General features: G+C 37.2%; 1 protein-coding gene across 3 annotated transcripts in view; it reads right to left on the bottom strand.

Annotated features, from left to right (window-relative positions):
- Rif1 (replication timing regulatory factor 1) overlaps positions 1 to 14035 on the bottom strand; it is a 93249-nt gene that overhangs the window by 37311 nt on the left and 41903 nt on the right. For all 3 annotated transcript variants that reach the window (XM_023721344.1, XM_023721342.1, XM_023721343.1), the window contains 9 exons: positions 13228 to 13401; positions 12914 to 13024; positions 12053 to 12115; positions 11730 to 11830; positions 9225 to 9311; positions 7750 to 7823; positions 7396 to 7576; positions 4624 to 4731; positions 3934 to 4083 (listed from right to left, as the gene is read on the bottom strand). In XM_023721344.1, coding sequence (XP_023577112.1) covers positions 3934 to 4083; positions 4624 to 4731; positions 7396 to 7576; positions 7750 to 7823; positions 9225 to 9311; positions 11730 to 11830; positions 12053 to 12115; positions 12914 to 13024; positions 13228 to 13401 — 1049 coding nt within the window. The remainder of the gene's footprint in view (positions 1 to 3933; positions 4084 to 4623; positions 4732 to 7395; positions 7577 to 7749; positions 7824 to 9224; positions 9312 to 11729; positions 11831 to 12052; positions 12116 to 12913; positions 13025 to 13227; positions 13402 to 14035) is intronic.

Raw genomic sequence — 14035 nt, 5'->3', positions numbered from 1 at the left:
GTGTGTGTGTGTGTGTGTTTGTGGCCAGCTCAGCCACCAGGGGGCAGGGCTGGCTGGCATGTGGTGCTGGGGGATTGAACCGCGGTCCCTGTGCTTTTAGTTTGTTCTAAGTAGGTGCTTTAGACCACTGAGCCATCTCACCAGCCCTCCACTGACAATTTAACCACTGCTAAGAGATATATAAAGGAGAAACGTACACATTTTGCTGTGTAGAACAGAAAATTGTTATCTTTTACAAGGATTTAACAACTCATCTTTTAAGTCTGCCAAAAATATAACAAAATAGAGGAAACAAGCAGAACAAATCTTGTTTTCAATAATCCACATGGACAGTTTGTGTATGAAGGCAATTACTAGGATTTAATGACTAGAAAAAAATTAAAAATCTAAATGTTCTTGAAACAAAAAGTGAAGTTGCAAAGAATCATATACCCATACTGTATAACCTCATATTAACAGTTAAAACAAGTAACAAAATAATGTGTAATGACAACCAATGCCTATGAAAAGCCTCATGAATTACTTCAAAAATAAATGTTGGGGCCGGGGAGGTGGCTCAGTAGAATGAGCGCTTGCCTGGCAAGCACAGAGTCTGAGTTCAACCCCCAGTTCCGCCAAAAAAAGAGAAAAAAAGAAAATGTGACAAGGCTTCCTGGGCAATGACACTAATCTACATATACATGTGACTATTAATGTGCAATGTACCAGTGAATGACAATAAAAGGCATTTATTCTATGGTGATACATAAAACTATTGGTAGCTAGGTAAGGTGTTAGGTGCGTATAATCCCAGTACATGACAGGCTGAAAGACTGCCAAGAGTTCAAGGCTAGCCTAGGCTATACATCAAAATCATGTTTTAAAAATAAAAAACATTCCAGGTTGACTTTGAAGATTGAACAAATGAGAAAATGAGATCCAAAAAAGCAACCGTTTAGTATTGTTAATGTACAATAGCACAAGCACAAGGAGAAAAACAGCAAAAAAGTAAAAGATCTTTACTCTTGGGGCCGGGGAGATGGCTCAGTGGAATAAGTGCTTCCCTGGCAAGTGCAAAGGCCTGAATTCAATCCCTAGTTCTGAAAAAAAAAAAAAAAAAAAAAAAAAAAAATCTTTACTCTTAATGGTTCTACAATACTGACCTAAATGGTTTCGTGCAGTTTTGCCATTTTCTTATTAACTTGGTCCTTTATAAAAGCTTAGTAAGGGGCTGGGGAGATGGCTCAGTGGAATAAGCACTTTCCTGGCAAGCGCAAGGGCCTGAGTTCAATCCCCGGTTCTGCCCCCCCAACCCCCTCCAAAAAAAGAAAGAAAAAGCTTAGTAAATGACAAATTATAAAATGGTACTGGGGCCGGTGAGATAGCTCAGTGGACTGAAGTAACTGCTTAGGCAAAGCATGGAGACAGAGCTTCCATCCAGGCACCACATGCTCACCACCCCACCCTGCAGGGTGGGCTGAGTCTGCCAGAGCCCGGATGTGGTGGCTCACACTGTATGTAATCCCAGCGCTGGGGAGGCTGAAAGCAGGAGGATAACTCCAACACTGATCTGTAGACCCTGTACTAAACATGTTTAAAAAAAAAAAAGTTGCTAGAATGAAGAAAGAGATCACCTACAACGGAAAGCCCATCAGAATCAAGGCAGATTTCCCAATACAAACCATCAAATAAAGAAGAGCTTGGAGTGAAGTATTTCATATTTCAGGTCCTGAAAGAAAATAACTTCTAACTCTGAGTGATGTACCTGCAAAATAAGATCCTTTCTTGACAACAGTTGAAGAAATTCATAGCCACCAAACCAAACCTACAAAGAGTACTTAGAGATATTCTAAAAAGAGACAAAAGTGATCACAGCTTCAAGAACAATGCAAAGGATCCACCAGAGTAATTAAAAAGTGAGAAAGCAGGGAATCTGCAACAGGAAAATTACATAACAAAGATAAACCAATACATTATCAGTTATAACCAACAATAAAAACAGCCTCAACGCATCAATGAGAAGAAACAGACCGGCACAGTGGATTAAGAAACAAAAATCCAAGAATACAAGAAACACATTTAAATCTTCTGGAGGAAAATGTAAGTAGATCTTAAAGATATAGGGGTAGTAGGTACAGTTCATGAATAAAAACCAAACTGCACGGAAAATAGTTCAAAGAATCAACTGGGATCTCATCTTTTTGAAAAGTTTCTACACTTCAAAGCAAATCTCCAACAGAGGAAAAAAAAAAAAAATGCACAAAATGGGAAAAAATTACAGCTGTCTGTCCCTCTGACAAAGGTCTTCTATCTAGAATATATAAAGAATTAAAATAAAATCAGGCTCCCAAGTTCAAAGACCCAGGACCAGCCAAATACAAATAGCTCAGCGGATTAAAAGCCAGGGGTTCGATCCCTGGGCCTGCTGTGCTAGCCCCACCCCGGCGCGCACCGAGACAGTAAATTGAGACTGGGCATAGTAGCCCGCGCCTGTAATCCCAGATCTTGGGAGGCTGTAAACAGGAGGATCACTACAAGTCTGATCTAGTAGTGAAATGCTGAACACCCTATAGACCCATTCCCTAAAATAAAAATAAGTAAATAAATTCAAAGACCCAATCAAAAAATTGGCATCCGAGAATATACACTTCTCTCCAGAAGAAATACAAATGGCAATATATGAAAAATGTTCAATATCATTGGTCATTTGAGAAATGCAAATTAAAACAGATTGCATCTCACCCAGAAAAAATGGCTAACATCAAGATGTCAGCCAGTAACAAATGCTGGAGTGACTGTGCTGGCAAGATAGCTCAGCAGGCTAAAGCGACTACTTAGGCTAAAACTTAGGCTAGCACAGGGACCACAGTTCAATCCCCAGCATCACATGCTGTGCCAATCCCACCCCCAGGGTCCAGAAGTAGCATAAGCCTTGAGTCCCAGCACTCAGGAGGCTGAAAGTAGGAGGATCACTATGAGTCCAAGCTGCGTAGTGAGACCCTGAAACAAAATAAATTTTTTTTAAAAAATGCTGGAGGGACTGTGGAGAAAAAGGAACCCTTGTACACAGTTGGTGGGAGTGAAGACTGGTACAACTACTATGGAAATCAGTGTGGAGATTTCTTAAAAAGCTATGACTAGAGAACCCATTCAAGCCAGCTAGTTCTCTCCTGGTATTTTTCTAGAAGGACTGAAAACCTCCTATCACAGTGATATACATGCACCCATGTTCCTAACAGTGCAATTTGTCATAGCTAAGTCCTGAAACGCTCATCAACTGAAAAATGGATAAAGACATAGTATTTTTACATAATGGAGTATTATTCATCTATAGAATGGGATAAATTTGAGTCTTTTGTCAGTAAATGGATCTAACCAGAGAACATACTCTTAAGTGAAATAGATCAGATTTGCATATGCAATCATTATACTGTCTCACCTTAGTGTGAGAACCTGAAAAGAGAAAAATGGAATCTGAATGGTATAGCAGATACTAGGAAAAGGGGATGAACTTATTCAAAAGGAAACAGTGACTAAGTTGAGAAGAACAGGAGAGGGAGTAGGGGAAAGAGATTTCTCTGTGTATGTAAGCAGGATGGTTTGGACAACGGGTATTGTGCATTTCTGCTGGTCTAAGGAAAACAGTCAATGCATTAGTTCATTTCATCTCCTTTTTTCAATTGTACATTTTTCCTTCTAAATTTCTTTCATATCTCTTTTATTTGTTTCTTTCAATTTGTCATGCACTTATCTGGTAATATGAATTAACTGGATGGAAGATAACACTACGTATTACAACAAATACTGTGAAATTCATATTACTTTGTTAACTGAAATTCTGTATCACTTGTAAATTTAATTATAATTTGTACTCTCTTTAAAAAAAAAAAAAAAAAGGCATATTCCTCTACTTAGAATGTTTTAAACACAAGAGTTTTAACAGGCCAAACTCACCAAAAAGGTCTTATCTTCCAAAGTTGACATTATCTTAGAAGAAAGTTCTTCACAACACAAATTCTCCTCTGCAGTTGCCACCAAAGCAGCACAGCGAGCAAATATTCTGTATAATTCTGACCATGTTCTAAGTAAAGCCTTCATGGTCACCTAGTAATAAAAAAATTATATATACCTGTGTATCAGAAACCCAGTAGAATGAACCTATCTTTAGATTTTAAAAAGTATAACATTGAACACATTAGAGAAGCGTCTAGCATAGTGCAATAGACTTACCCAATCTTCCTCAGAAAGTTAAAACTTTTCTGAGTAAAGTTTTAACTTTACTCAGAAAGTAAAAAGGAATTGTTTTCACTATTTAACTTTCATCTATGCCAATGATTAAGTCATACTAAAGTTTTTTTTTAATATTTATTTTTATTTATTACATTTATTTATTGTGTGTGTGTGGCCAGCTTAGCCCACCAGGGGGCGGGGCTGGCTGGCATGTGGTGCTGGGGCATCGAACCGCAGTCCCTGTGCTTTGCCAAGCTTGTTTCAAGTAAGTGCTTTAGACCACTGAGCCATCTCTCCAGCCCAATACTAAAGTTTTATTTAGGGAACAATTACTACTTGCTGCTAAAGGTTGAAACGACAGAATTTCTGGCAAAGTATAAATTCCTCATACATAAAAACTTGATATGGTCTTACCACAGGAAAGATCTGTGCTGAAAAAATATGATTTATTGGTAAAGTCAATGCACTGTAGATGGCATTAAAATTATGTTCCAAGGCATCACCTTGATTTACTTCATTGGTCTGAAATTAAAAAAAAAATTACCATAAATCTGATTTTACAGACTAACATAACTTATCTCTATGTAACATGCAGAATTATGTTTCACAAATCATAGCGGATTCCCAGATAACCAAACTCACACCCCCTGATCCCTAGGGAATTTATGTGACCTTACCTGGAGACATATACTTTTTTTTTTTTCTTTCTCTTAAAGAGACTGAACACAGAATATTCACACTAACTCCACTTCCATCCCATCCCTTTTTTGGGGAGACATGGACTTACTAAATTGCCCAGGTTAGATTCAGACTTGCAACTGTTTCAGGTACTCAGAATATTCTAACTGCTGGCATGCACCACTAATATTTAGCTAAAATCTTTACAAATTTAGAAAATTAAGAGGTCATAGTACACAAAGGTGGGCCAGTGAATGGTATCCTTTTCATAGAAGAAAAATAAAGGCACAGAGAAGACACAAGGAGGAATACCCTCTTAAATACAGGCAGAGATTAGAGTGACACACCTGAAAACTGAGAAAGTCAAGAGCCAGATGTAGTAATGCACATCTGTAAATCCAGCACTCTGTGAGGAAGGAGATTAACAAATTCAAGCTCAACTCTGGTAATCTAGCACAGTGGTGGCAAACCTATGTCAGTGTGCTGCAGCAGGGCACGCAGGATCCCCTTTGTCACCATTCAAGCTAAGAAGTACCAGCCACTGAGCATCAAATTTCAAGTTTAACTGCAGAGTTGGCACTTTACCATAAATAAGTGGGTTCTGGGTTGGAATCTGGGTACTCGATCTCTAAAAATTTGCCATCACTTACTTGATGAGATTCAAATTAAAAAAACAAAACCGTAAAATATACTTCAGTGTGAAGGCCCTATTCAATCCCCAGTACCACCAAAACCAAAGAACAAAAGGAGGTGGGGATGTTTAAGAAAGATTAAAAGCTGGGGACATAGCTCAGTGGGGTAAGCACCTGCCTGGCAAGTGCAAGATCCTGAGTTCAATTCCTGGTACCTAAATAAATAAAGATTAAGACAGTTTTGGGGGGCCTGAAGGTATATAACTGTAATCCCAACACCTGGGAGGCTAAAGCAGAGAGGGATACCAACTTATACACCAGCCTGCACTACAGATCAGGATTCCATCCCAGAAAGGTCAGAAGCGGCTTTGCCAACAATGATCAAAGATGAGGGCCAGCCAAATAGCTCAGTGGATTAAAGTACCTGCTTAAGCAGATGCAGGGGCTGCAAGTTTGAGCCCGGGGCCTGCCGCAGCACACTGACACAGCAACTGAGACTGACAGACTGGGAGTGGTGGCAAGCGCCAATACTTGGGAGGCTATAAACAGGAGGACCAGTGCACAGGAGATCACTACAAGTTCGATCTACACAGTGAGACCCTGTACAACCTGTCCTAAATACAAAAAAAAAAAAAAAAAGATCTTTCAAAGATGAATGCAGATTCTTCCTCAGAGTTCAGAAGGAAACAATCCTACCTAATACCTTTATTTCTGGCCTTCAGAACCAGGACAATTCATGTTGTTAGGGCTGTGGGTAGAACTGTTGTACAGCACCTTGCTCCATCTTTTAGCACCAACAAATTAAAAACATGTAAGTTACACATTTTAATTACTACCTTGTAATTAAAATACTTGTTCCCAAAAACCAGAGAACTACTGCATGAAATTTAAATCCTAAAATACAACCTCAGAATCAACTCCTAAAATCTTATACATTCAAGCAAACACTTGTAAAGGTCTTTGCTCTTCAAATAGTGGGACTCTTTCAGCAATGTAAAATGTTTTAATTCCAGAAAAATATGAATAGTACGTGCTAGTCTGAATAGCCTATCACTATAATGGAAAAGTTGTGGGCTCGAATGCAACTCAGTGATAGTGAGTTTGCCTAGCATTGCAAAATGCTGGGTGCAGTCCCAAGCAATGCAGAGTGCAGACATGCGACCAAAGTGGAGTCTTAATCTCTTGTCCAGTTACAATGGAATCAGCTCCAAGAATCGTTCCATAATAGAGAATTTGTTTTTCATGTTCCATCAATATTGACATCTTTTTAAAAGTAAAGGTGAAATAGTCAACTCTTGACAAATTCTTTTTTTTTTTTTTTTTTAATTTATTACATTTATTTATTTTGTGTGTCTGTGGCCAGCTCAGCCCACCAGGGGGCAGGTCTGGCTGGCATGTGGTGCTGGGGATCGAACCGCGGTCCCTGTGCTTTGCCAAGCTTGTTTCAAGTAGGTGCTTTAGACCACTGAGCCATCTCTCCAGCCCCAGTCTTGACAAATTCTTGACCTATGGTGATACTAAATGTTTTTAAGGTGTGATGACATAATAATAATATATAGCCTATTCAAGGTGATCCCCTATTGGTACAACTACTGAAATGACTAAAATATAAAAGTTTGTATGCATCATGTGTATTCTCTACAATCTCTACCGAAGAAACTGGAACTTTGTAATCCCTATTATCTTTAATAAATGAAGTGGAAATGCAATGAAATAAAAATGCAATAACATCAAGCCAAACAGCAGAAAATGTACCAATTCCAAAAAAAAAAATTATTTCTATTCAGACTTCTATTCATTTTCTCAACTGCCCTAATAAGGAAATAGAAGATATTTTACAAATCTAATAGGAAATTATGCAGCACACATATCATACCTGATTAATCAATTCAGTCAATGGAGTGACTATGATGCTCCACATTCTGGACAGATGCTCTTTATTTTCCAATTGCATTACATTTTGATTAATAACATTTAAAACAGAATCACTAAAACCGAGGGGTGAAGTTGGACCAGAAAGCACACAGCCTACAAGTGATTCCAGATTGAGAAAAAACCTGAAGAAAAAATTAGAACCTATGTAAACACTTTGTACAAAAAATACATCTACTACACATTAACAAACATTCCAAGTTTTTTTAATTTTAAGAAAACTTGATGAACTACTACATAAAAAGAAACAATCCAACACAGATAACAAAGCATCTAATGATTTAAAGTTAAAACTTACCTTTCATCAGCTATACCACATTCCTGGATATAACTGTTGAAAATTAACTGAATTAAGAACAAAGCTGGAGTCCCCTAAAAAAAAAAAAAAAAAAAAAAGTCAATCTTCTGGGTTACAACCTATTATTTAAAAAGAAATACCATTTTGGCATGAAATTTTGGCCTCAGGATTACTCTAGATATGACAAAAGCAAGTTTTCCAGAGACTATACAGAAATCAGTATCATCAAACAACAGCTAAGTAAGATGTAAAGAACAAATATGGTGCAAGTAAATATATATGAAAGTATTAACCTAAAACTTGTTAGAACTATAATATCTACAAGATACACAACAAAAATACATTTCACATTAGGATCCTAAACTTTCAAAATTTTAAACAATAAAACTGGGCATGGTGGTACAGGCCTATAATCCCAACACTTCAGAGACTAAGGCAGGGTGATCAGCAGCTCCAGGCCCATCCTGTGAGAACAGATATAGATACAGATATATATGTATGTGTGTGTGTGTGTATGTATGTGCGCGCACACGTGCGTATGTATACACACACACAGTTCAAGGCCAGCCTGGACCACAGAGCGAGACCCTGTCTTTAAAAAAAAAATAATCAAAAATAAAACAAATAAAATATAAATAAAAACAATGAATAGGGGCATGGTAGTACACACCTATAACCCCACTACTTGGGAAACACAAGTAGGAGACCACTGTAAGTTCAATACCTGTTCCCCACTCCCAAAAAAACTCACCACTACCAACTGTAACAGCAAACAATACTATTATTATGTATTTTTTTTTAAAAAAAAGGGGGGGGGCTGGTGAGATGGCTCAGCGATCTAAAACACCTACTTGGAACAAGCTTAGCAAAGCACAGGGAACAGGGTTCAATCCCCCAGCACCACATGCCTGCCAGCCCCGCCCCCTGGTGGGCTGAGCTGGCCACACACACACACACACACACACACATTCAAAAAAAAAAAAACTTTCCAGGGGCCTGCCCCTTAGCCCAGTTCTTTAAGAAGGTGTTTCAACAAAGCAGTCAGGCTCAGGTTGTGGTTTGATCCCCACAACTCAAGCCAGCCAAACCTGCCCCTGAAGGCATTCGGAACAAAAAATAAATAAAAATTTTAAAAAATTAAAAAAATAAAACTTTCCTCTGGGGTCCATTCTTAGCATTGTATGTAATTCTTTACACTAGTCTATCGCTGCATATTTTTCATTAATTTAGTACACATATAACCTAAAAATTTTACAACTAAGTGGTGTGTTTAAGAAAGAAAAAGTGGGGCTAGGGAGATGGCTCCGTGGAATAAGCGCTTCCCTGGCAAGCGCAAGGGCCTGAGTTCAATCCCTGGTTCCACAAAAAGAAAAAAAAAAAAAAAAAAGAAAGAAAAAAGTATCATAGAACTTTTTCTTAGTCAATCTTTATCATATTATATTTAATCTTTATCATATTACATTTAAGATACTTGCATTAAGAATATCCATATTAGCAACCTGATATGCTGGTGAACCTAATACTTTCTGAGGAAGTCCTTTAATTGTAATTTCCATAAGGACCTAAAAAAGAAAAGGTTACAAAAATGTTAAAGCAGTAGTAAGTCTAGTAGAGTTAATTACACTTTTATAATTTAATTACACTAAAATTAAAGATTAGAGGTAACAGTTAATGTATTAGTATTTATACCTTCTCATTTATTTTAAAAGTATAGAAATATAGGACCAGCCGGATAGCTCAGCAGCTTAAAGCACCTGCCTAGGCAGACGCAGACTGGGGGCTGGCTCTCCAGCGTGCCATGCTGGCCCTGCCTCCAGGGTATGCTGAAGCCAATTGTACAACTGAGACTGGACATGGTGGGCTGCTGAAAACTACGAGTCTGGATCTGTGTAGTGAGATCCTGTAGATGCTCTACTAAACACATTTTAAAAAGTATAGAAATCTAGGAAGTAGTGATAAAGTCCTTTAGCTCTAGGGTTAATTAATGCTTTCAGTTTGGAGTCATATTTTCATAGACCTAAACTGGGAATGTGTGAGTATAGACATCCATCTATATACACAGTGCTATGAGCGTCCACAATTTGTTTATTCAACTACTTTTCTAAAAAATGAACAACACAATTTCTTTTTTTTTTAATATTGTACTTATTTATTTATTTTTGTGGTACCAGGGCTTAACTCAGGACCTTGTACTTGCCAGGCAAGTGCTTATTCTACCGAGCTGTATCCCCGGCCCCACAATTTCTTTTATACTGCTAGAAGTTCTGCAATGAATTACATATTCAACAGTGCCAGAAGTAACTACTGTATAGTCCTAGCTCATCTGTCAATTCTTTCCAAAGTTGAGTTCAAAAAATTTGAGGATTGAACATATTTTCCCCTAATAAAGTAAAACCAAGTAACTGATTCTGAGGCCCAAAAATTACACTTGTGATTTCATTTTTCTAGGACTAATAATTTTGCAGTGATTACTATCTTTAACTCTATTGTGGTTCTCAGTTTTCTTCTTAGCTATACTGCTAGTATCACTTAACTTTCTTTGGAGCCATGGCTACCATAATTTATCCAACTAAAGTGCAAAATAAGAAAACCACTGATGGGGCCGGGGAGATGGCTCAGTAGAATAAGTGCTTCCCTGGCAAGTGCAAGGACCTGAGTTCAATCCCCGGTTCCACAAAAAAAAAAAAAAAAAGAAAAGAAAAGAAAAACGAAAAGCACTGATGCTTTAATGCACTAACCCAAACACTGTATCTTCTCTGGGTGAAAGCAGCACTTATGACCCGCTGAGACTGTGCACATTTTTTTTTTCAAGTTGGATTTTCATTTTGACTATTAAGCAAAGTTAAAAAGCATCAAGCACGTGTTTTTTTTTCAGCTTTGCTTTTCGAGTAGTGAATCATTCATACTTGGACCCATCTGACAACCAGAGGTATCACTATACTAACTGAAAGCCTAGAGGCTCCACTGAGGCTAAGATGGCCAACTTAGATCTGAACAGGCTTATCCAACTGCTATTCAAAATTCCTCATACAGTTACATTAATATAAATATGAAACTTGCATGGCATGAACAATGTGAATAGTTATATTAGTGAAACAACTTTCCAAGTGAGTCTCATCTGCCCCCATGAGCTGATACACTGCTCAAATTCACTGTCAATAAAAAATTGGAGGGAAATTCAATCTCATCTAGAGTCTTTGCTATTAACCTCTATTCTCACTATTCTATCCAACCACAATGAATTTAACTGTTACAGTACATAAAGCAAAGATTTAAGAAGGAATTTAAGGTTATCATTCCATATGTACCTCCTCGGGCTATTATAAAATTACATTCCATTTGTTTTCCTCCTCTACTATGCAAGGTCAAAAATACCAGAGGGCCTGGGAGATAGCTCAGCAGCAGAAGCACCTGCATGGCAAGTACAAGGTCCCAAGTTCGATTCCCAGTACCAAAAAAAAGAAAAATACCAAAGCCATTATCCTGGTTAAAGAAGCAATGTGCTAATAACATTAACATTGCTCAACAATCATAATAAATTAGTGGATATTTGAGTTTCTCCGGTTAAAATGTCCTTTAGCCCATTTTCTGAGTATAGCTAATTTTGTAAAATCCTAAGATATTTTGCAGTTCTAGTCACTTATTAAGAGGCTTTAAGTGACTCTAAAGTCAATACAATGACATTTATTACACAAATAAATTGCTAACAAGTATTTGATATAAAAGTCTGTCCAACTCGGGTATAGTGGCACATACCTGTAATCCCAGCACTCAGGAGGCTGAGGCAAGGGGATCCTTGCAAGTTCAAGACCAGCTTGGGCTACAAAGTGAGTGCAAGGTCAGCCTGAACTGCACAAAACCCTGTCTCAGAAAACACAAGGTCCTGAGTTTGATTCCCTGTGCACATACACAAGGTCTGCCCAAAATATGACCTCTATAAAGTAGCAAAGTTTTGAAGTTCAATTTGTAGAAATTCTTACCAGTGTTTTTGGTACAGGAAATACTTCGGATTTCACTATGCTTTCTAAAGATTTTAGTAGGAGAGTCAATACTTCACAACCTGGTCTCTCTTTTTTGTTACCTGTCAAAAAGCAAAAGGGTATATAATCCTAATCACATATTTTCAGAAGCAAATGTATTCAAAGTCAAAATAATTAACTTATTACTAATCATAACTTTTTACTCCAGTTAAATCAACAGTATTTAAAGCAGATTACTTTATAAGCTAGACCCTACATAACTTCAAAAGTTAAACAATTCACTGGTACTATAAAAATTATCTAATCAGGGTAACAGTGCTCACCGGATTCAGTAAGTGAATTCACTAAGCTGATTAGCTCCTTCCAGATAGCACTGACAATTGCATCTGTCAAAAAAAGTAAGACTTTTATTGAGGTACAAGATTAGACTTTCCCTTTCTTATACTACATAATAAACTGCTATATTTGGTAATTTGCAAAATTTCCTTGTTAATATTGATTTCACTAATAATTTATATATAAAATGAACTTTAAAAATTTTAAACAGGTTTTGTAATACTTACAACATGTTACTACGTCCTATGACAAAAAACAATTTAATCTTCCCATCTGTATTTTCTGCAGTTTACCCATCATTTACTTTTATGAAAAACAAAATTTAGACAGAAACTTCACAAGAGATATGATTCATTTTCTCACCAGTAAGAGAGTACTTGATTTTTGAACTTTCTTTTCCTTATTATTTAAGAAGTCATAAACACAAGGGTTTAAATGCACATGCTGGAGGGGAACCAACCAGATGGGGCCTTAATTATAACTGCACCATTTACTATGTGACATACAAGTATTTACTTCTCTATACAAGTCAGTTTCTCTTTAAACTGGACTATGCTATGCAACCGCACTGCCACTGAGCTCTATCAGTAAGTCAAACAGTTGATATTTTATTTTTTATCTTTTTTTATTTTTTTATTTTTAATCTTGTTTTTGAGACATGGTCTTGCATGTAGTATAGACCCACCATGAACTTGCTTATGAAGCCCAGGCCGGCCTTGAACTTGAAAAGATCCTCATGCTTCAGTCACCCAAACACTGACTTACATTTGTGTGCCACCAGGCTCTTACTCTTATCTTTCATAAATTACAGATTCCAATAGATAAAAAAAAAACTGTTCAACATTTACCAGAAGCATCTCTCCCAACTGCAATAAAGCTGTCATGAACAGCAGTGATGAGTGTATGTGCATGTTTGGAAAAAAAAGAAGGACTGCTGATTAATGGATGTTCAAGTGGTTCTGAAAGGAGAATACAAGAAAATTATGTAAAACACAAGGGTAAAGCAAATTCCTCAATATAAAATTTTTGATAATCTAAATAAATGTATTAATAAAATATACTTATTCAATATACAATAAAATGACTAGGCTGTGGGGAAAAAAGATCTCACCTCACAACAGAACACTAAAGTAGACTGTTTCAATAAATAAATTTTAAATACCTAAGCTCAATACAAGCTTGTGTTGCTTAGCAAAATTCAAGACTTCTGGACCCAACAAAAAATGAAGCAGCATTTCAAGTCCCAAAAGTTGAATGGAAGGGATTGTTGCCATTCCACCTAAATTTGGACTCATGTTCATTCGTGAAGTTACAGGAATTCCATATGGGGAAGCACCTTTAAAAAAAGTAAACAAGGTCAAATTAAACCACTAAGTTTTTATCAGTTACTAGCTACCTAAGTACATGTATTTAGCCTACTTCATTTCAGGAAAATGCATCTTTAAAAAACAATTTAAAAACCAAGGATTGGGCTGGTGAGATGGCTCAGTGGTCTAAAGCACCTACTTAGAACAAGCAAAGCTAAGCAAAGCACAGGGACTGCTGTTCAATCCCCCAGCACCACATGCCAGCCAGCCCCGCCCCCTGGTGGGCTGAGCTGGCCACACACACACACACACAAGATAAATAAATAAATAAACAAATTAAAAAAAAAAAAACAAGGATTAATCTAGGCCTTGAAATTATGAATACACAGGTCTTTCTGAACTTAAAGAATGAGAATAGTAATAATAATTAACTTTCAATAGTGAACCATACTCAACCACACTTCTTTTACTTTTAAGCCTTGTTTACACTGGTAAGAAAACATTCACCCTTTCCAACTATAAAACACTAAAACTAAGGGTGGTTAAGTAATTTTTGTAATCTCAAGACACTAAGAAAGATGAAGAGGGCCGGGGAGATGGCTCAGTAGAGTAAGTGCTTACATGGCAAGCACAAGGGCCTGAATTCAATCCCTGGTTCTGCGG

Source organism: Octodon degus, unplaced genomic scaffold (genome assembly GCF_000260255.1).
Source record: "Octodon degus isolate 3935 unplaced genomic scaffold, OctDeg1.0 scaffold00082, whole genome shotgun sequence".
In the NCBI taxonomy this organism is placed as follows: Eukaryota; Metazoa; Chordata; class Mammalia; order Rodentia; family Octodontidae; genus Octodon; species Octodon degus.
Note: the sequence above shows the minus strand (reverse complement) of the source record. Positions and strands in the feature narration are given on the sequence as shown.